This window comes from Cardiocondyla obscurior, linkage group LG09, assembly GCF_019399895.1.
Source record: "Cardiocondyla obscurior isolate alpha-2009 linkage group LG09, Cobs3.1, whole genome shotgun sequence".
NCBI lineage: Eukaryota > Metazoa > Arthropoda > Insecta > Hymenoptera > Formicidae > Cardiocondyla > Cardiocondyla obscurior.
The window spans coordinates 4,494,172-4,518,218 of NC_091872.1; the positions used below are offsets into that span (position 1 = coordinate 4,494,172).

General features: G+C 42.7%; 1 protein-coding gene across 3 annotated transcripts in view; it reads left to right on the forward strand.

Moving 5' to 3' along the window:
• The first annotated feature begins 3,140 nt into the window (after positions 1 to 3,140).
• The window catches only part of LOC139105750 (uncharacterized), a 38,704-nt gene continuing 17,797 nt past the window's right edge, over positions 3,141 to 24,047 (forward strand). The window contains exons 1-4 of one of the 3 annotated variants that reach the window (XM_070662020.1): positions 3,141 to 3,544; positions 11,646 to 17,070; positions 18,194 to 19,154; positions 22,198 to 22,352. In XM_070662020.1, the coding sequence (XP_070518121.1) occupies positions 16,840 to 17,070; positions 18,194 to 19,154; positions 22,198 to 22,352 (1,347 nt within the window). In that variant the 5' untranslated portion in view covers positions 3,141 to 3,544; positions 11,646 to 16,839. The other 2 variants (XM_070662022.1, XM_070662023.1) reach the window with 2 other exon arrangements.

Here is a 24,047-nt window from a genome sequence, read left to right on the forward strand (position 1 = left end):
GAGACGAGACCTCTCGGCGAGGGATGCCGTTTAAAGTTTTTTTTTTTTACGCTGTATGGGAAATGATGCACTTTAACCTATATGCACAAGACGAGGCGGTTTTTAGATCAGGAGATCACTTTCTTGGAGCATCGTCGCGTTAGTGCAACCGCACGTCCTGTTTGAAGGTTAATCTTGGCGATAAACACGGATGCCACGACCGGGGCAGTGGGAAGGAACTCTTCGGTAATGCTTAGAGCACATGCTTTCCGCCCGATGTGAAATCGCATCGTGAATACGGATAAGGCTACTCCTTGATAAAAGCGACGGAAGAAAACAAGATTATCGTCATAAGCTTCATTAAAATTAGTATCCTCGCGCTAATTAAGGCGAAGACGATAAGTTTAAAGTGAGAGCCAACTAATTATAAACGACGAAGAAAATATATCCGAGGAAGTTATGTAGTTTAGCTTCTGCTATTGACTTCCGTTGCCCTCTTTTTTTTTTTTTTTTTTCCTTTTCTTTTCTTTTTTTTTATGTCGCCGAGTCCGTTATCTCGTAAGCAATCTTTTGAATTCACCCCGTCGCTTTCCTCACTTCGCCGAGATCTCCTTGATTTTTTAATTTTCTGGCGGTACGTTCGTTGGCGCGAGCTTAATGTTATAGGTCACTTCGCAGTGAGAACAGAACGTTCTTTCGCCAACTGTTTCGGAGCCGAGAACGCTCCCTTGCCCCTTCCGTCTCGTCGTTATTAATCTCACCCTTCCCGGTGCAAGACAAATCGACTGCTACGACCCGGTTTTATCTTCCGAAGGAGCGTATTACAAGAGGATTTCGCGATATTAAACGTCTCGCATGCATCATAACTCTACCCGGTCTCGATTCATCCGGCGAGCTACGCAAAATATCATCCCCTCGACGCGACGCGCCGAGTTAATATTATCGTGCCGGGTCAATAAAAACGTATCGCGCATGAAAGCCGCGTATCTCTCGCATTTTCAAAGAACGGCGTTCATCGGGGTCAATCTGTCCGCATTGTTTCGCGCTCGTTGCATTCGTCCGTAAATTGTACCGCCTCTATCGACGGGTAAAACTGGAGCGAAATTTTCAGACGCGTTATGAATGCATATAAAACGCACCGTATGCAAAGCAATGCTTATTTCCGTTTCAATAGAGTTGAATAGGATTGTTTTTCTCCTTTTTCTCTCTTAATTTTTTTTTTTTTATTGTTACAATAAAATAACAGTATTTCAAGAGCACAGGCAGATTGAGATACAATTGTAATTTCTGAATACACGATGTATTTACTAGGCTGCTGGCTATGAAATTTCGCCAAACTACGCAAGGGGATTCGATACATCCGATCAATTTGTTTAAAGCACGTGCAGGCCTCACGACTACCCCGCACGTAGAAAAACTGATGATAGCAGAATGTCGCGGAGAACCAGCGCTGAGCTGTGAACGCGACCCGGGAGCGCGCTATTACCGGGGAAAAAAAAAATTCTTTTAGCCGGGACAAGTCACGATCGAGGGAAGTATGGGTTCGCAAAAGCACGGATACTCCTTCGCGAGACGCAGTTACGATGCCGCTGGTGCCGCGCGCTATGCAGATACGTGTAATGCCACAATTCCGCCGTGCACTTCGGTAGCGCAAGTAATGAGATTGGACCCCGTGCGCGAAAGTTTCGGATGGTACGCCTCGCGTAACCATGCCACCACCGGGTGGTAAGTATTCGGGTGTTTTACGGCATGAGAGCTCGACGAGAAGAGCTTTAGGCAACGTAAGAGGATTTATGCGTGATGTTATTTTCGCACTCAGCCACCTCGAGGCGCGTGCATTTTCTTGGAGGCGCGAGACAAAGGGCGTTTAATAACGTCTCTATCCGCGGAAAGTTGCCGCATTATGAATCGTTCGCGTTTTGTGCGGAACAAAAAGATAAAGAAGAAGAAGAAGAAAAAAAAAGAAACTCATTTAGAGCGATAATGGACTCGCGTGCCCAATACGACGCTTGCCAATCCGACTCGCCAGAAACGACTCTTCGAGACCATACCACCCCGAGCTTTGCAAGCTCGGAGTTTTCCGCGAACAAATAATGGTTAAATATTCCTCTCGGTCCGCTCGCTCTTGACTTGAATCGAACTTTAGCAAGTAAATACGCGCAAAGCACGGAAAATTTTCTAGTACCGGGGAAATAAAATTTGTAGTTTCGCGAGCTGAAAGCGGATAATTCTTTTTGGCAAAATCAGAAAACTGCTCGCTGGTGCGTTGGTGCGTGTCCTCAAAAAGCGTTTAATTTGTCCCTTTGAATCGCTGCCAAATGTAACGCGGGACCGGAGAAACCCTCGACCTCATAGAGCACCGCGAAATATTAAATTTCGAAAAATGTCGCACGACGGGGCGCCAAGGTGACTGCACATGTAAGTGCACATGTAACGGTATCCCGTTAATAATCCGCAAGTAGTTGTAAAGTTCCCTATATCTCGAGACATTTCTCATGCAATAATTACGAAAGCGGCAGCTTGCGTTGCTCTTGATTTATTCATGTAGAGAGATTTGCATATCAACGAAACGCAATGCATTTAGTAATTGATATTCCCGTGATATCGACTTTAACATTATACACGTCGCGTTTCCTGACTTCAGTGAAATAAGTAACTGGGTTTTTCGACTACAGATGACATGCTGTAAAAACAATTTTTATTCAAGGAGCGCATTATTATTTAAAGTTTCCTCGATAAGAACGGCTCTCTTTGGTGTCCTTTCGTGTATCACTCTGATGGCAAAAGGAAAAAGTATCGAGCGTGCCCAGCACATGTTTCCGGCTCAATAAGGATTTATGGAGTTGAAATAGAGAATAAATGCGACTTCCGTACGGAACTGCGCGTATATAAGAGATTTCAGTCTCGTCGTAAATCCTTGAAAGTGGCGAACCTCGCCTATGCGCGACTCGTTTACGCGGCGGGTCCAAGGGTGAGATTCAAGATATACGTTCGGCACTGTCCGATCCTCCGTGACGGGTGTCGGGATAAGACAGCGCCTACGCTGATAAGGGCACCCCGCCGTTCGCGACAGGTCGCGGTCTCGCGTGTCGCCGCCGCCGATCTGCGCCCCATGTCGGATCCTCCACCCGCACCCTCTCGGTCGGGGGTGCGTTTCAGTCAGCATCGAGCCGCGAGTGGGGTAAGTTGCGCCGCGCGCCGGCTCGCTGGCCCTTCGCAGAGCGAGGCACCCCAACGCGCACTCTCTCTCTGTCATTCTTGTCCGCCGATAACGAGAGGTTACAACCCCCGAAGACGATCGGCGCATCGCCGCGCGCCGATTCAACCGGCGTGGCGCGGCGCGTTCGCACGAGATACTCCCGACAGCCGAAAATTCGAGGACCGAGAACGCGAAGTGAATGCTACGTGATCGCGCGAACTTTTTCCCCCGGCTTGGCTCGCGCGTTCCGCTTCACCGCGCGGGACTCGCCCCGAGCTTAATGACGACGGCGGAAGAAAGCGGCATCGGCGGCGGTACCGCGTGTCGCATGTGAACGCGTGCGAACGAAGCTTTCATCATGCTGAGGTGAGTTCTCGCATTTCTTCCGACGTGATCTAGCCCGCGACGTGACCGTGACTGCGCAATTTCTTATATAACCGTAACCGCCGAAGACCTCCTGGGACGGGAAGCTCGCTCTTGTCGGGTTTTACAATCGCGAACTGAAAGTCGATTCTCATCCGGTTGACGTCGGCTTTTACGCGGGTCCCACCGATAAGTTTTTACTTAATTTTTCTTTCCCTTCTTCTTTTCGATACAAGCGCGAAGTGCTGATGCAAATTAGCGAATTGCAAGGTGCGACGTTTAATTTTACGACTTTCAATAAAGTGCAAATGGATGAAATCTCTCCATTCAAGTTTCGATGCGTCTCAATATTTTCAACGATTTAATTTACGTTTTAATTAGAAAAATTTTTTTTTCAAGTTTTGTATTCCATTGCGACGCTTTGTATGAAATGGCATTAATATAAATAATTATGTTAAAATGTACGGGAAGTATAAATCTTAAATTCTTTTTCTTTTCTTTCCTACCAAAAGTAAAGCTATATAAGTACCAGTACTTCGGGGTTGACGGCTGCTAAGTTTTAATCGGGAAAATGTAAAGGAATTTCGTGAAGAAGTTCATTCAAAAGAACTCACCATCTACATTCTCGTGCGCCTTTTTTCAAGAAAGTTTGTGCACAAACTGGCGACTGGCCGTTGACCCTGTTTCGCCAAGTGATTTCGCAGTATTTAAAATAAATGGTGTATGCTTTTCGCGGAGTCTCGCGCGATAACCGGGCAGAACTCACATAACGCCAATGTGCGATTGTCTTCATTCTGAACGTTAGAATGGAGACGCGTGATCGAACGAGAAATCGAACGGACTGTCGAATGTGAATTGCAACACAGAACTACGACGGCAAGAGCAAATCTCTCAAGTGGGTCAACAAGTTGAACATTCTGTAGACAGAATGCAGCTCGATTTCATATTCGACGGCACGTTGTGATAGTAGCGATAGTGATAAGCGCCGAAAACGTGAGTAGCGATCGTTACTTTCGTCACTTAAGGCTTCTGCAAATTTCTAATTAGAACGAACCGAATTAAACGAAGAAAAAAAAATATATATATAAAATAGCAATTAATCGTATTTGCAAACATTGATACGTTATTTTTTTCAAAGCGTGCTCGATAAAAGATATATTTAGCAGCGATTACGTCGCAGCACTGACACTTTGGTATATCTAATTTATTCATCGCGTCGAGGAGGAAAGAAGAAGCTGTTCTTCCATTTAATCATCGACCTCGTTATTTCTTTCTTTTTTCGGCTTGTTGACGCGGAAAAAAAGGCAGACGCGGAGCCGAGATCTCTCGCATTAGCATTTGGCTTTCCTGACACGTTCATAATGCCGAAAATGCGCGGCCATACGTCACGACGAATTACGGAGAAAGTAACCCGCGATAATATTTTCCCTACGGTGCTGACGTTCCTACCGGTTTCTTTTTCTCTTCGCAGGTAGCCTCCCCCTCCCACGTTCGTCTACTTCGAAAATCCTCTGAGATATTAGTTTCTTATCTCCGCCCTTTCTGCATTTCGCACACTTCCTAGAGAAAAATGAGCCACCTTCGCTCGCAAATATTCCTTCTGTCGATGTTCCGGGCCATAAATTCTCAACGATAGATTGTATGTGCGTTTTAATATTTACGAATAGCATTCGCTCACAAGCACTCACGTGCCGTATAACAGTGCGTCTTTTATGTGTTATTCAACGACCCGAGATTTACCATAAAGTCGGGCGGGCTTTAGAGCAATCTGAATTGTTTGCGCTGACCGAAATTAACAATAATAATGTAAAACATGAAAGGAGGAAGAAAGAGAAAAATTAAAAGGACGCAGATTTCTTCGGCAAAAGGACTTAGAGGAGAGAAAAAAAAGGACATAAAGCGAAAGACAGAATAAAAATTCACTTTCAAAGCTTCCAAAAGCTTTTACAGAGAATTAATATAGACGTGGCTTAATCGTACTCGTAGAATCAAATAGATTTAATTCAATTACAGACGACGTTATGATATTTATATAATTGGCAGTTTCGTTAATACCGGAGCGATGTTAAAAACGAATCGATCAATTTCGCGCTCTATTTTTGTCGCGATCGATCGTGAGTGCCGTCGAACGCGCCATTGTAATGACAATCTACGTTGCGTTTTCTCATTGTCTCCTTTCATTTTTTTTTCTTTCTCACTCTCTGATACTGCGCTTCAAAAAATTTCATTATCATACACGTGGTCTTCAAGACACGTCGCAGATTCCGATTCCCGGGACGCCCAACCGTATAATGCGACGTTTTCATAATGCGCAAGTTTACATTTCTCGGTAGACAGTAAAACGGCTCGAGGGATGGTTATCACGCAGGGGAAAGATGATACTTTTCAACTGGTTTTTATTATATCCACGAGTGCATTCCGCATCGCACCGGTACATATCTCCCTGCGTTAAGGTCTATTTTCGTTGCGCCATATCGATCCCCGCCGTTTGAAGTCGCAAACGCCGCGTCGTGGGCCGTACCGGATCTCTTTTGCAAACGGTAAAATTAAGCGGAGACATTTGTCGCGTATCAGCGAGAAAGGGATGAAAAAAGGAAAAAGAGTGAGGAGAGGAGGGAGGAAAAAAAAGAAGAGGAGAAAAGAAAAGAGGAGAGCGACACTAATACCCGAAGGGATAAAAGCGGAGATACGTGTAAATCAGCCCGAGTCGTATTTTAAGCGGACGGTTCGTTTTGCGGGGTGCAAGACGGACGTCCAAATAAATCGCGATGTGTCAGACGGTCGGAAAGGGCCGAATAACGGACATTTACGATTTACGCGACGTGTGCACGCGGTTTTTCTCGATGCCATTACTCGATGCGCCAATTATCGGGTTATCTTCTTTATTTAACGATTAATGTATCGAATGTCCGCGCTCGAAAGACATACTTATCGGGTTACGGCTGCTACGAAATTGTTGCTGCTAAATGCGACACGAGATGCGCTCCGCTTCGTTCCGAGATGCACTGCTTAACCGAAGCCAACACTTATTCGCAGCGACTTTGGAGTTCTTCGCGAAATAAATTATGAAAGTAGTGAAAACTAGTACGCGCGGAACCATACGGCCATTCTTTCTTTTTTCCCCCTTCTTTTGTGTTGCGGGAAAATCGTTCCGCTTTAAAACGAACGCGGTAAAATGTGTCACAGTTGCCCGACGTAGGAATCAAATTTAAAAATTCCCGATATGCTGTAGCGCGCGCGCGTCCGAGTCACTTCGCCGCAGTAGTCGAGGTTGATAATTAAACCGACGCGGTTGCATTAATGCTATAACAAGTGCACTCCGGGTACGATCTTTATTATATCGTCTTTTTAATCATTTACGCGTAACGCTTTAATTAACGACCGGCCGATGGATATCAGAATTTCCATATAATTTAGAATTTGTTAATAAATAATTATTTGCAAGATTGACATATTTTAATTAATAACCGAAGCGAGATCCATAAAGTTTGATTTTTTTATTTAGCTTTATAATTACTCGTCGATTTTCTCATCGGACAAAAAGAAAAGTAAATATACATTAGGTGCAAGTTTATCTCAAGATTTTTTAAGACGCAGTGCGTAGTCGTGAAGGGAAAAATGTTCGATAAATAGAATCACAGGGAATTACGATACGTTTCGAAGAGCTTCGCGAGTGTCGACAAAATCCGACAGTCGTCGGGCAATCAAAGGTATTTATTCGAATGTTTTACCCGGGATCGAACGTTTTCGCGCTTCTTTCCTTCGCAGAGAGCCCCGGCTTGCATTAAACATGGATAAACCAGTGGGAAACGCGCGCCTAGCGTGATAATACGAAAGTACCGATAAAATGTTGAGTTCGTCAATTAACAATCGCATGGATCGATGGTCAGATTAATTATTGTCGTTAACAGAAGCCCCTCGCCACGGCGGAGTTCCCCTTTTGCCGGAACGGAGTAATTAATTGCTAACTGGTAACAACGCTTGCGGACACGCGCCGACGACGGCGACACTCGTCATTAATTGAGAATCCAATCGAAAGTTACATCGCACTTTGACTGCGCTCGATACAAGTCGGGCGGGAGAGCCGAGATTCGTTTTCACGTTTTCCATTAAAATTCCTCACACTCTGGCGGGATCATTTATTCACGTTCCTTCGAGTAGAGTGATATTTCGACTATTTCGAATTCGACACGCGAAACCTTCCATCCCGTTGAATTTTATCCCGAGATACGCGAGTGCAAATGTAATTTCAGTCGTCATTTTAGATTTCTTTTTTTTTTTTTTTTTTTTTTTTTTATAATTAATTCCGTAATATTTCTACAGACACGGTTGTAAATATTTTTCTTGCGTTCTATAAATTGTCGGTTCAATAAATTGGAAGTCCTTCGATTTTAATTTTAATAATTTTTATGTATAGACGGGACTTTCGCGTTGTGGAATATCACTTAATTTCACCCGCGTGGCGCGGAAGGTAGGAAAGCAATATTTATTTTTCCTACGATTATTCACGTGAGCAAGATCTTATTAGTAGAAATTTACTACTACAATATAGCGAGCGTCGTAAACTGGAGGAGAAGCTACCGTTCGAGATTTTCCTTCGAGAATTTCGCGTCGGGCAGGCTTCGAAGAGTTGACAGGGTGAGGCTTTTGCGATACGCTTAATTCGAAATGCTTCTTCGAATTGTCGCGGGTAATAAATTGACTTCGCGAGATGTAACTACGACGAATCGCGGCCAGCGGCGTCAATAATATATTAACGAGATCGCGATACCAAGAGGGGCAACATTTTGTCCCGCTTAATTTATCTATCGTCGTTCCTCTTGGCGCGTGATTGTCGGCGGCGTGGGTAGCCGTCTTCGTGAATTTGCATATCGAAATTTACCGTCGTCGATTTTCACGTCGGAATACACGGTGGAAACTAAACGCTTTTACGCACGAACGGACGTGCGATTTCCATCGCGCTCCAACATCTCTTACAATTTTATTTTCCATTCCGAATCGACGGTTAACGATCGCGTCGCAGCGCGTCGTGTATCCGATTACGTTATAACAAAATCCGTCTGACAGTCGAAGCACTCGAAGTTACTCATTAGCACTCGCCCTACGAATTTGACGATTGGTTAACGATTAGCCGTAACGTCGAATGTAATAATCGTGGCGTCTTTTAATCCGTTATCGATCGATTTGTCGAAATCGCGCGTTGCATCCCGCGCGGCTTTATAATTATCGCGCGCGATTCGGAATGCGATTGCAAATAATTCGCGGGTAACTCCCGTGTGTAATTCCCGTACGGTAGAACTGCCGAGATCCGCGCGCATTATACAAACTCGCCGTGATATGAAACAACTTGCTGGGGCAGGTCGGGCGTTAATGCCATTACATTACCCATTTAATCTGAATACCATCAACATAATCGTGTTTGCCAACATCTTGCCTCGGCTCGCTTCGGCCCTATCTTGTCTATTCAATTATGCCTCCTTCACCGGAGCAACGTCACGGTCATGAGGGAGAAGACGCGGTGACATTTAACGTAGCACGGAAGGCGTCGGCCTTAAAGGCACCGCAATCGGTAGCGACGAGACTCTGATGGATTGCTATCTCGTTCCTCCCAGATCTCGGTGAGGTAAAAAGTAATTGATATAAGCTCAGTGGGTGGGGACCCAGGAGAACAAAGCAAAGAGACAAGGCGCCACGGCACTTGGACTGATAAAAGGAATAAGCTCCTGATCGACTACTCGTACTTTCCAACAGCGGCCACATTCTTTTTGCCACAAGCACCGTGAAAAGCTCTTTCCCGGTAGGATCAATGGTGGAGGAAAACGCGGTGTTCCCTTCGCCGTTACTTTGTCAGAGCGCTTGATATTCCGCTCTCGAAGGACCTCTTCTTCTCCCGGCCCGATGGTCTTACTTTAAGTTTACTAACCCAATCATTCAGAATTTAATCTAGCTTACGCGAATGGAATTTTTTTTTTTTTTTTGCTGTATTAATAAAGTTTTTTTTTTATATTTTTTTATTTTTTTCGTCTCTTTTCTCCTTTGGATGCAAAGAGTTTCGAGAACGGTTGATTGTTAGGTCGTCGATTGGAAACTTTTTATAATACAAACTCGACTTGTCATAGATATTTTTTTTATAATATTCCTCTCGAACGGATGCACATAAATTTTAATAAATGTTTAGAAATAAAGAGATTAAGGACGCTCGTCCCTTTTTCTTGTTAAATTTCCCCTCATTTTAATTTTCCCCGGTAAACAACAGTTTTGTATTGTAAGAAAAGCACGCGTACATTAGACGCAGTTTGTTAACGGCGGGCATATGCAAACCACAATTTATGGAAAATCATGCCTAAAACGTTAGGATTCAGCGACGGTGGACTATAATTACTGTATACGAAGCGTTGGTGTAATTATGAATTAATAAACTTTTTCCTCGGACGAGGTTGCGATTCCTCGGAGCCCGTTGGATTTTCCGCGAAATGTATTTTTGCGTAAAGCGCCTTCTTTCCCGCGGCTCCGGTCGGGAATTTCGTTTTTTTTTTAATTTTTTTTTTTGTTTTGGACATGCCGTTGCTACGGGCGCCTGTAAGAGCGAAAAAGTTTCGTTGACGTGACGTCGATTTTTTTGCAGTTGAATTTCCGATGTTGACAGGAGCTGTTACGCATTAGCTTTGAACGAGCAGTTATAAAGAATTTTGTTTTCACAGCGGTAGTCAGGCTATCGATTCTTCAGAGTTGCGCGGCTTCTAGGTACGAGGCTTTTAATTTTTTCAGACGGCAACGCGCCACGTATTTTCCTCTCGTCTCGCTCGCGAGGTAATAAAAGAAATTCGAATAATAAGGGGCTACTTTGTCGGATCCCGGCATCGCCGTGTTAGACGCGAGCGTGGCGCTCTAAAACGGAATACGGTTCCCTTTTTGCGCACTCATTACGACGCTCTCAGCGAACACAATAAATTCCCGTGACAAAAGGGAAAAGCGGCGGCTCTGTTATCCCGAGATATAAATATTGCGGAAATTTTACATTGCGCGCGAAAAAAAATGCTTATGCGCGCATTTCGAGCTCTTTGTCCTTATTATGCTCTTTAATAGCTGACGGTTATTCAGTTTGATTATTGCAAAGCGCACTGCTATACGTTAAAATTCCGAGAATTGAATTTTATTGAGAAATTTTGACTTTTCCGAATTGGACTTGGTTATAATGACATATGGCATCTGTCCGATTATTTTATGAAATATTTTAGGAAGTACCAAGTATTTAGCAATAAGATTAATTTCCACGAAGTGCAACGTCTTACATTTTATTTGTGAATTACGGACTTTTTTTTCTACAAATACATCATGTTTTTCTCCCTAGAATTTTCTTATTAAAAATAGTCAAAAATAAAAAAAATTGGCATTGTCAGTTTGATATAAAAATTACGTCAAAAAAGGAATAAAATTGAAAAATTGATGTTATTTCATAGAGAATCCTCAATTTCAATTGGAGCCAAGTGCTTTTATCATCATTTGAAGATAGGAAAGCGCTCTAAATGTCAATAGTAAGAAAGCGTTCTTTAAATTCGTGCTGTTGACCTCGTTAAACAAAGATTTTTTAAACAAAAAGATATTATAATAATAAAAAAAAGTCATACGCTTGTCTCCGTTATCAATTTTTCATTCTATTTTAATTCTTTAACTTTTCATTAAAATTGTCACAAAAGCTCGATAAAATATCTAAACGTGTGAGAGCTTGTGCTGAAATTTTATCTAGGAATGGCTTTTGTGTAAAGAAAAAAGTCCCCCGACAAAGTGAAATCGTCAAGCATTCATTCTCCTATGGTTTTATTCTCTTGCATCCTCTCTACGTTTTCATTTCGCTCATTTTGTATTTCTTCTTTCCTCCAGAAAAATCGCAATGCCGAACAATTAAATTACAGATCGCGCGTGCTTTTATTTTCGACTGTGCCGCATATTTTATTAGAAAACGTACCGTTGTTTCTCTAATTTCTTCGCACAAAATTAAGCGATTTCGTTGATATTTGTATGCACCTAGAAAATGCAAACGCGTACTCTAAATATCTTACTTAGCCTAAGCGCTTATGTAGAACTTTACGACAAGCAATTCTAGGTTTTGTTGAAATGTCAACCTTGACGATTGGTTCGCTCGAGAACTCCAAGTTGGTTTCGAGGGCCATCATCGAGCTTGCGGGAGCCGCAATATAACCTTCTGACTTCACAACTCGCAGCGACCGGCGTCTACTATGTTTGTCGTTTACCCTCGGCTCGTCAGAAATCCACTTATTTCCGCCCCGCCCTTCGAGATAGGTACGTGCCCACGGAATAATTTTGTAGACGATAAAAATTGAAACGGATCGCGGCCACACGCGTGTACACGGCATCGCACTCTGCGGGATTGGCATGAATTCTACGCCGTTAAGCTCGCCCAGTTTCATTTGCCCGGCTTGCCCCAACGGAAGACAAATGGTTTCCCCGGATGCCCGCAAGGAAAAATGATAAGAGAAAAAGGTGCCGAGGGTGGCCGTATGGAATGCTGTGCTTCGGGATGCTCGCCGATCCGTACGTAGATTAACTGTGACGCCACCCTTCAGCTTACCGAGGTTTTAACCGGTTCGTCCATCATTAGATTGACGGAGTCGTTCGTCTTAATGGCATGTCAATTAGTGTTCTCGTGTTAGTTAATTTTTCATAGGAATCATCCACGACGTTAATCGACCGTGTAAACGTTTTCGCGCTGTGTTTAGATATTACTGGGGGTTTAACTGAGCGGTACGCGCGTGATTAATTATATCGCCTTTACTTAAGCACCGATACCGGGCGGCCATAAGTGATTGATAAATGGTCGCTCGATTATATGTTAAAGGATTTATCGTATGAAACTATTACGTTTCGTAATTAGTTACTCTTCGAAATATGAACAAAATACCTCAGGCATGTCGAGCGAGCTTACTAATAACGTACTTCATTATGTGTTTTTATTATCCGAAGACGGTTCGACATTACCTTACTTCCTTTATCGATCTTATTTGCATGCCGCTGTTTGGTCGATAAACTCTCAACTTGCTCGACGAGAATTAATTATCGGCGCAAGTGATCGACAAAGACACACTCCGAAGTAGATATATTTAATGGTCTCGGAGTCAAAATCGTAGTGGCAGTTTGACTGGAGAGCAATTAGAGATTTTAAAAATTAATAAATATATAAATACATAAAACAAAGAGCAAGATCGCAGTTTGAACTATCTTAATGTTTCGCTGTAACGTGGACATCGTCAGATTTTCCGTGTCCATGCGTAAGCTTTTCTCTATAATTCGAATGCATTTCACGTTGGAGTCTAATCGTCGTACTCGGCATTACGCATTCAGTATACCTAAAGAACGCGCGCCGCGCGCGGAAGTTCAGTTTCGCAGGAGAAATACGAAGAAGAGATCGGAGAACACTCGCTGTTACGAACTCGCGTCGCGTTTCCCGGTCTTCGTTAGCGCCGTTTCTTGTTCTATCCAATAATTCGTATGTCTTTCCAGGCACGACGTGGCGCGGCGTTGATAATTACGTTCTCAGAAGTCAGAGATCTTACTGGACGCGCGCGGCATTCAAGCAGATATCGCTGCCGTGGACGCGCAAAATTAATCTTCCTCGCGTTATTCAGACGGCAAAGCACCGTCGGACGTAAAACTGGCCGGTTCATGCCGGGTGGGCCGTAAGCGACCCCGTCGATCTAACGAGGCGCACGGCCTACGTCGCGGAGTCGACCCGTCGAAGTTGCAACAAGTAATTGACTGCGCTCTGCTTGCTCCGATTAATTAACTTTCAGTACTTTGTCGATCTAGCGAGCCCCCGTACTCCGGACATTTTCAATGGATATTCTTCGTCCCTCCCGATCCCCGCAATATTCCTCGATTCTAATTTATGAGCTCCTTTGTTTGTTCTTCTTTCTTATTTTTATTCAATACGCGCGTCGCGCACAATGGAATTTTTTTTCCTTAACAACGTTGTCGAAGCGGCTCGATGCGCGCCAATGACGTAAATTGAAATTTAAAAATAATTTCAGTCTGTTCAATTGCTTTTTTTTTTTTTATATTTACTCACTTTTCTTTATTTCTTAAAAAGACGCGGCTATTCGCGTTCTCCCGCATCTCTATCTTCTACGAGATAAAAAGTAATTTCTAGATGTACATGCACGACGCGTTTCTCGTTGCAATTCAATTAATTGCTTGTATTATTTAGTCATCGGAGATATTTATCGACGCGCGTTTCGTCCATTTATTTTGCAGTTCATTAACGCATTATTGCAATTTAAATACTGCATTTAAATACTTAATTACTTTGAACATTGGCAGCTGTAATTACAAAATTGCTGTACTTCTTACAATGACGTCGCATCGCGATTGGTAAATTTACTACAAGTGATTCTTTTTCGGAAATTAGTCACCGCTAGAATACATTTTCCAAATAATTACATTAATTCAACATTATTTTTATTACATATCCGACAAATATTGCGTTATTTTTATTGAATCGAGAAAGCAACGCGCGTTAATTTTACGTTGACGAAACGAGAACATTTAAATTTATAACTCGCAGTTATTTCTATAAGCTACTGAACAGTTGACCTTAGTTAAACTGTTCATTTTGTAGTCCATTAAAGCAATGTTGTACTTAAGCCGGTAATTAATTTGGACGTGACACGTATAATCGTAAAATGTTTCCGTGCCCCAGCAACGGCATGTTGCGCGCTATCGAATGTTATTAATTGCGACTCGTGTTACTCAATCCACCCCAATAGCACCGTAATTAGTTTATTGCACTTGAAACTTGCGCGTGGCGCTCAACTGTCGACGTAATCGCAGCCCGCTAAAGAAAGTACCGGCTCTGATAACGTCAAACAATTCCGCGACGATATGCAGGCTGCGTAGTCAACTTAACGTGGAAAGATTCTTACGTGGGCGATAAAATAATGAGCGCGCGTCATGACGGTTAAATGTCAGCGAAATATTTTCAACGCGCCTCATCGAACAGCGAAGTTGAGTAAACGCGTCGAGCTTGTACGAGATAGTAACGGTGTCGGCATGTCTAAGACCGCTGAATTATGAAAGTACCGTTTTGAAAGCGTTATTGGGCGAATGTGTGTTTCACGGCTATACTCACGGCAAACGTTGCTCCATATTGAACATGTTATTTGTTAAAAATTCAATCATGATATATAGATTTGTACGATGTTACCTTTTCGAGGAGAGTAACGTTTTATAAATGCACGCGGAGGCTCCGTGAGGGTCCTCTTGGAAGTGTAATATATAGACCGAGAATATGCGTACGTACAGTCTAAGTTGTTTAGCTAGCGAACGGGGAAAACGTGTTGGCAGATGTAACGTTGTAACACTGTACGTGCGGCTCTTAAGTTTCGCGCGAGAGAGATTTCGTTGCAAAGTTTCCGTGGAACTTTCTTTGAGAAGTCGCGCTTTTGTTTGAAATAATGGTGAGAAATAAGAAGTATCAGTAAAATTAATGTCACTTTGCGCCTACGTTGAAAAGTTTTTCTTAATGCTTAGCTTTCACTCCACTCGTTGTTTTAATTAACGAGCCACAGATTTACAGATTTCAGTAGCAAACTTCTCGTGAAATTTCACGCCTCACTTTTCCTTTGGTTTCAAGCGCCAATATTGTTAGTTTTTCTAGAGAGAAGTTAATTCTATAAAAAAAATTTAGTACAAAAGTTAGTGCTAATAATAATGATTAAAATTACAGTAATCTTTGATAATTTACACACTGCGAGTTCATTAAAAAAATATGTTCTACAAATTGTTTTGACGTATAAATTTCCGTAGGGATTCATTTACAAGTACAGGTGATTCATGAGAGCGAAATAAAAAAAGTAATTAAAAAGGAAAAGTAATTCATACATTTTCGTGAGAAGTGCTTTTTCGAAAAAAAAACTTTTAAGTTGAAAATACGCAGATAATATTCTTGTTACATCAATTATTTTTAATTCGATTATTTCTGCTTTTAATTTGAAAAAAAAATTATTTGTTGCCCATTGCGGAAAAAAAATTTTTTTTTTTTATCAATAAAAGTTGCCCAATAAAGCCTTCGTCCACTCTGTCCAATTTAATATCCACTAAGCATCGTGTAAAATACGAACGGATTTTCCTCATGTCGATCGCGTCGAATGAAACAATTAATGATACCGTGATAATTCATCCATATCCACGTATCCCGCTCATTCTTGCGCCTTCATATTTAATTACAGTAACACGAGATATAAACAGATGCTCAATTTTCTATATATTATTCAGCATTATTATATATTCAGGTTTACGTAGTTTTTCCAATAAATAATCCTACTAAACGGTATCGTGTATTTCAACTGGAGTATATAATTTTAATTCTTTATCTTCCATTATTCGAGATAAATTGCGAATAATATAATTTTTTCTACACCACTACCCTCCACGAAGGGACTCGCTGCGTTGCTTATTTTTCGCGACGCGTAAGATACCTTTAACCGTAAATTAGGTAATCCGCTTCGGAGCGGTTTTAGACCTACGCGAATCGATAATATGCGGCCTATATGGAAGAGGTGTTACGTGCGATGAGAGACATGCTCCCATCGCGGCACATCAAAATGCACGTCGCAGTTACGGGTTGGGGAATTAGGCAGGCCAATATAATGCACTGAACTCGAGCCGTGCACTTATCTGGGTCATCTTCCCGTAGTAGAAACTGTTCATGTAGTTTAGATATATAATGAAGCTCTTGCAAGCCCGTTAGGCATTTAATTGTCTGTCCAGATATATGTATATATAGGTATATGTGCATCAAACGTAGTGCTTGTAGTTACATAGCTCGGCTACATGTTTCTCCTGTTTAACGTTTGAATTGAAAGAACTAAATATTTTTATGTATTAAAAGAAGAAATGCTGAATAATCGTGGGACGTGACGACATGCATCCTCCGCGCGCGACTGGACCCTCGATTTGTTGCAATTTTTTGTATGCATTCTCAGAAGAGAAATGTAGCTTCGAGCAATTACGTTCGTACTGCTGTAGCATTATTAGATTTGTCCTTTGTTCACGTACCACACGAGAAACTCGAAAGAAATTTACGGAGTTTCGCTGCTTCCTCAAACTTTTAATAGACACATTGTTAGTCTTTGGACGGGAGTAACGCTGCGACGATCGCGGGTTGATGGCGCGCGATCGTACTTTGAAACTATACTTCTTTTCAAGTGGCAAGTATAAATTACTTAATAAGCAAAATGATAACGCAAGTGTATTGTACGCAGGGATGAAAGAATGTCGCCGTGATGTTACATCGAAGCGCTTCGTCGCGGCGCCGGCGGGCGTCGCCAAATGTGGCAAACTCGAACCAGACGGCATCTTCGACGATGCGTGGCCGACGAGCGAGCGTAGCCACTGAAAAACCCCTTATCTTGCCGCCAAGCAGCCCCGGCGGAACGATGGAGAGGCAACGCTCGCCGAGGGGTAGCGTGGTGCCGAACATCGCTCTGGATACCGAGAGCGACTCCCCCGACGAGGTTAGTATTCACCCTCTCTCGCATTTCTCGCATTCCAGATTAATTCCTTTACATATATTTGAATCGTTATTTAGCGCACGGTGGTGAGATTAAATTAACGTGCCGCCTCTGCCAATCGTTTTGCTTTAATATACGCTGTGCAAAATGCAAATGTCAAAAATCCTCGCTCATGCCGAGATGCACAAAAACGCTCGTTCACTATTTTTCAATCTGCCGCGAATAACGATTTGCATTCGGTTTGAGGAAACGGTTTCACGAATCCCGTCGAATGTGTAGAGTGTGGGAAATAATTCCAATTAATTGAAATTCTCAGTCAACCGAGCCCAGAGCCTGAAATATGTATCGGGTCCGCTTTTTTTTTTTTCTTTTTTTTTTTCTTTTTTTTTCCCTGTGTTTTGCCTCCTATTCCCTTCAGGCTGCGCAATGTTACACGGAATATTCAATTACTCAAGGGATATTTGACTGTACAGGTGTTTGACATCGTATTCGATCGATATGGAGCACCGTACGTATCCATCGATGAAACTAAATACGAACTTTTTGTCACGCATGTTACACATCGGTTTATCCACGAAATTTTGAGGTCATAAAATGTTCACGGTAGATAGATTGCCATCACATGTTATTCATTAGCGAATGATTGGCGCGACGTAGGCATGCGTTTCGAAAGTTATCGGTTGGCTTTGAAACAGTGAGCGCTAAAATGATTAAAATACGTTCACTTCAATCGAGTGCTCGGATACATATCACGAGTACGCGAGCTTTCATATGCAAGTGTAAATTTATTCCTATGTTAATTTCTATATTAATTAAACTACGGAATACGAACGCGTGCAATATTAATATACATATCTCCGACATTTCTAAGGAAAAAAAAAAAAGTTAATTAACTTAATTTAATATTTTAAACTTGAATAGCTGTAATATTAAACCATTTGCAAAGATAAAAGTGGCAAGCTGAGTGACTGAAATTGCGAATTACAGTCCTGATAAATGTAAAAATGTGAAGAGCTTTTTCTTTTTATAAAAATTTTCTACATTAAAGAATTAATTCCCGTTTCATCTGCCAAGAATTAAACCGATACGAAAGTGATACTTAAAAACCTACGGTGCTTTCTTTCAGGGAATATCAGGGAGTCGCAGGATTCTGCCGGATCCCGAGCAGTATGGCACCGGCCGCAACTCCCTGGCGCCCGAGGCGAGCCGCAGCCCGCGAAACTCTCTGATACCTGACGATTACTGTAGAAGCCCGCGGGGCTCTTTAATACCGGATCCGAACAGAAGCCCCCGCAACAGTCTAGTACCCGACATGGCGCGATCACCGCGAAATAGCTTGACCCCGGAAGTCTCTCTCAGTCCGCGTCATTCTTTAGTGCCGGACTCGGCGCTCAGTCCGAGAAACTCTTTGGTCCCGGACGTGGCCTATAACCGAAGTCCGCGGAACAGCATGGTGGCGGTCGGCGGCTCTAGAGTGTCCCTATTGCCAGAAAATGGTAACGCGATCGCGGCTGTGAACCGTAGCCCGAGACACTCGTTGGTACCGGACTCGACGAGGAGCCCGCGAGGTAGCATGGCTAATCTAGACTTTGATCGAAGTCCGCGTGGCTCGATCTGCCCGGAACTGCACCGGACACCTAGGGGCAGCATCACGCCCATGGAAATTCCGGACAGAAGCCCGCGCGGCTCGATAGCCTCCGAGTGTTTGAATCAAAGTCCTCGCGGCTCCATCGTGCCCGATCCCAACAGATCGCCCAGAGGATCGATCGCGCCGGACCCTAATCGGTCCCCGCGTGGTTCGATATGCCCGGAGAGCAGCAACCGGAGCCCGAGGGGATCAATCGTGCCGCACGACCAGACTAACCGATCGCCGCGCGGGAGCATAGGCGTCAATGACGTCGACAGGCACTCGAGAGGTTCTATCGGAGCCGTTAACGACGATGAGAAAAACAGAAGTCCCAGAGGAAGCATCGGACCCGAGGGGATTAACAGAAGTCCTAGGGGTAGTCTCGGAGGGCATCAAGACAGAAGAGCACCGAGGGGGAATCTAGGTCTTCAGGATCCTAGAAGAGCTTCCGCGGACCAAGGTGAGAATTTCCAATTTCTTTTTTTTTTTTTCTTTCCTCGTCTTAGACGTTCAACAATATTAATTTACTTTTATAAAAGTTCCTTAAATCTCCGAGGATAATCTTTAGTACGAGAGTTATAACGGTGAAAGCCTTAGCCCGTCGGCGCGTATCACGACCGACGTTGCGTAACTTCGATACGGAAACTATCAGGAAAATGTGGCTCTTGATAGGATTCAAACCGCAATACTCCGCATCCGAATACCAAAATGCAGATATAATCCGATCGCGAAATTATAGCATCGCGGTGAAACGCAGCGCGATGTGCAAAGGAAACGTTTGCGCTTGCCGCAAGTGCGGTTGGATTGTACCAATAATATGCCTACGTGAGCGACGTATCAATCATAACATGACGAAATTAAACAATTTGTTCCGTTCGTCACCACCTCTCGAGATATCACGATTAACCGAGGCGCTGAAACGAGTGCAGCGCTTGATAAAAATAATAATAAGCTTATTCGGGGATCGAGCGAGCTTTGTCTCGCATTGAAATAAATATTAAAAATAATCGATTTATCTGTTTGTTCAAAAAGAATTTTTAATTTTCCTTTTTTCTCGCATCTATTTCTTGCTTGCCGAGCAATTATAAACGCGGCTGTATTATATGCGACATGAGAGGGACGGGTCATAAAATATTCACGAACAAGATTCCATGCAAGCGTTTCCTTACATCCCCGGCGTTTGCAGCCCGAGAATCTACCTCGAGGCAGCAAGTATCTACTCTCCTTGGGGAACGTAATAGCAATTTGACGCTCATTACCGTACAACTTGATGTCAGCTCTCCGGGGAGGCCGATTAGTTTTCGTTCGTTTCTCCCGCGTACAAGGCATTCGACAGGCAGACGCGCGTAATATATATCGAATGACAGAATTTGCTCGTCGAGCCGCACGCGATTGCCCACGGTATCGCACATCCGATACCTAGTCGCTCGAAATCCTGCGGCACGGATGCGACAGACATTCGCGCCCCCCGGAGTAGCGCGAGCTTGACGCGCGGGCGGAAGGAACGTATCCGCCAAGAGATGTAGAATAATATCGACAAGTCGACAACGATCCGACGTCGGATTCCAGAACGAGGCTCTCGTTAAGAAACAACGTCGATACCCTACCCCCTTGATTTTCTGCGCACTCGGTTAAATTTATCGCGATTTAATCAGGTCAGACGAAGTATCTCTTCGAATTGCTCATCGACCTTACGACTACGCTCTTGCGTCGCAAGTGAAACGCGTTACAACGTTCGCGACAAGACGCGAGATAATATAAAAGCGACTTTGCATCGGCTTCATGTTGCGCCGACGTCTTAAACCTAATTCGGCATGTAAATAATCGTACTTCGCTGAAAGTTCAGCCTGTAATCGTAGTGATTATGCTAATTGCCGTAAATCACGAATCATATTATTGGCAAGTCCACGCAGGTTATTAGATTTAAACGTATCGCGAGCCAAATTGCTATTGGCGGTTGGAAAACCCACACGCGGTGTTGATATAGCGGCATTAAACCTCCTAAGTCGACCTATGCAAATTGGTTCACCACAATCTTAGATATATGTGCGCGTGCAGATGCATACGTGTGTATCTTGCGGGGATAATTTACCGCTAATATTCCCGAATGAGATAAAATTCACGAGGGAGAAACGGAAACGTAATAATTTCGCACGCTAAGAAAGTTACCCCTCCCCCATTTTTTTTTATATCGCCGTGATTCTCGGAGCCGCCGAACACGAAGAGCGGTAAGTTAAACGCGAGCAAATAAGAGGCACTTGCCTTAGCGATAATTAACGTCAAGCGGGAAAGGCTACGTTTTGGCCGCGTAAATTAGTTTGATTTTGTCGTGCGCGCACACGATGCTTATTAACGTTAACAGCTGCACCAAACCACCGCCGGTCACGAAATTGAAATACGCGTTTATTACACGTATATTCTCATACGCCCACTTTGCGCGACGCAAGAAGGCTCGCGTGCGTGTTCTTAAGCGACCGAACCACAGCTGATCAAAGCCCGACTTTCTTCTTAAGTACACACCGAAACAGTGAAAATGTAAATATACAATGAATAATTCATTATAATATTACAGTCGCTCTGATTCCGTACGTACTGCAATAATGCGTTGCATTAAAAAAAAAAAAAAAAAAAGAAAGAAACCGTATTAAATTGATTTTCTTGGCGGCTTTATTGCTCAAAATTCGCCAACCTTCCGCACGATTATTATCTTGAGATCGACGCGATAAGATTGACCTGTTTACACCGAGCTACCGCGAGGAAAGTCGATAAATATCGCGCCAAGGAACGTTGCAATAATCAGAATCTCTCCGGTGGATAAGGTTTGTATTCTGTAAATTGAAAGCACGGATTTATCGCGCGAAGCTGCGCGTATTACGCAGAAGCTTGTTGACAAAGATATCTCTCATCGCTCGAGTTTGCAGTGCATGATGTCTCTTTACAACGAGCGAAATTCGTGCAAATGGAGAATACAAATTAAATTGCACACTGACACTGTTAATTGGCGCGTCGTTCGCAACTGCAGTTATCTAGTGTTCGTTAATTGCAAACGTGCTAAAACAAAGAGAGTCGAAACTGCTAGTCAGGATAATGTAATAACGAAAAATTCAAACGCGACAACAAATCCCCTATAATCTTACGCGATTTATTTGAGAAAATCTTCCCAAGTTACGTTTACACAAAAATAATACCGATTCCATTCACGTGGCCCTGCAGCTCGACATAGAATTGCTAAATGCGCGCTGGTCGTAAAAAAAAAAAAAAAAAAAAAAAATAACAGAAATGGCAAAGCGATGAAAAGTAGAGTATCCCTTATCAAATATAAATGTCAATAAGTTCGTATAAATTCAAGGAGTGTCTGTTCTTTTGCTCGCGAGAGACGTTTTCCATCTTTTCATAAATATTCACGAGACATCGCGCGTGAATTTCGCGAGATATTTCCGTTCTCGCGGAAGGAATTTCCGAAACGTAGACGGATGAATTCAAATATTTGCGCTTGTGTCCAGGGAGCACGAGAAACCGAAGTTCCTCGCCTTATCGTCAAAGAGAAGTGAGCTCGGGAAGTGTCAGATCGGGCGGAAGCGGTGGCGCACAGGTCAATCTGGGATATGGAACGAACGCTTGGGCCGATTCTAGACGAGCCAGCAGCTCCGTTTCGCAGGTAACTTCTCTCCATTCTCCCTCCCTTATTCCTATCGTGTCCATTGCGACCCGGAGACCGGTAACGTTCAATTTCTTTCCCCGACCACGGTGTTACGGTGCACGCCCTAGTTGTGTTACGAGTGCACTGGAATTTCTCGGTCGAGCGACGGAAACTGGCGACCCGGCGCTCTCCGTCTTTATGACTCAACGAACATATATACACGGGATTGCAATTTGTCATTTATCATCCGTTACGGTAATTACGATGAATTGAGCCAGTTGCGGGTGGAAAGCACGTGGATATTCTCTTTATTCGTTGGGAATACACTAACAAGCTAACTTCCATAAACTGTGAGTTGTGCAGAGAGAAAAAAAAAAAAAAAAAAAAAAAAAAAAAAATAGAGAAGCAAAATTTGTTTCGGACGCGGACTGGGTTTGCTACAAGTGCATAATACTTTTTTACGATTATTTTTCTCTGAGATAAAAACGTTGTTCTAGATATCAATAATTATTAACGGAAACTTAATTATAAGAGTGAGAAATAAACGCGTTTATGATTGAGCGTGGTAAAACGACCAAGTTAACTACCAAAAATAATTTATTTTATACAACCGGGAAAAATTTTATATTAATCATGCGTGTAATAATGCTGATTGTTTGCCAAGATTATTATTTTTTTTTTTGGTCCAATTACGTTAACTACAAAAAGTATTTTCTCTGTACATCTATTAACGGAAAAATTGTCCTCTAAAAAAAGAAGCTTAAACGATCTAAAATTGTACTTTGGACTGGTTTCTACTGCAGACGTAACATGACACGATATGTTGTTGCAATGCACGCGAGGCGAGGTCGAATGACGATACGAGCGATAACTTTACCTCCACGCCCGTATCCCTAGTGGCATGTTCATTGTCTTTTGATGGAAAAAACCTCTAATGAGTGCAAAAGTTTTCTACGAAAATAAGTAATGCTTAATCATGCTTAACAAGCAAAATAGAAAGTGAGTAATAGAGTATATAAAATGATACATAGGGTATTAAGTTTTAAGCGCGTTTCATATATGACTTTCCGATGTTTCACGTATTTTTCTTTTTAAAGAGTTTAAAGAGCGCGAGGCACTTTTCTAAAATGTTCAAATTAATAAAGAACTTTTTTTTCATCCGCAAAGGTCTTTCTCTTTCTACGAAAAAATTCAAAATAATAAAAAAATTATTTATAAATGTACTTTTAAGATTTCTCGAGCAGTCATTTTCTGCTTGTTTAAAATCTTACTCAGAATGTTGCAAAAACAAAAAAAAAAAAAATTACGCGTTAGGTTAAAGGTTTTATTAATATTTCAAGTTGTTGTCCTTGTATTTTTCTTAAGAAATTTTTCAGAAAATCTCTTTTTTCGAAATTTCTTTGAAAAGTAAAAAATAACCACCGATGCACTTCGAGTTCGCTTAATGATCAATAAGAGCAGAAATTTAAACGACTGTGAAACTTAAGTTTTCTTTTTTTGTGCACAAATTATTAAGACAGTTATTACAAAAGCGCATGCTATTCCTGTAAAAATTATCGGGTGAAGCTACGCAGATTAGAAGGGTGCTGGAGCACACCTTGTTCGTGACAGCTTGAATTTTTCTCGCACAGATCACATCCGTGGCTTATTTCCGCGCTCATATCCGCGCGAAAAATGCACCTGGAACGCGCTCCCAAGGATGCGTCGGCGGAT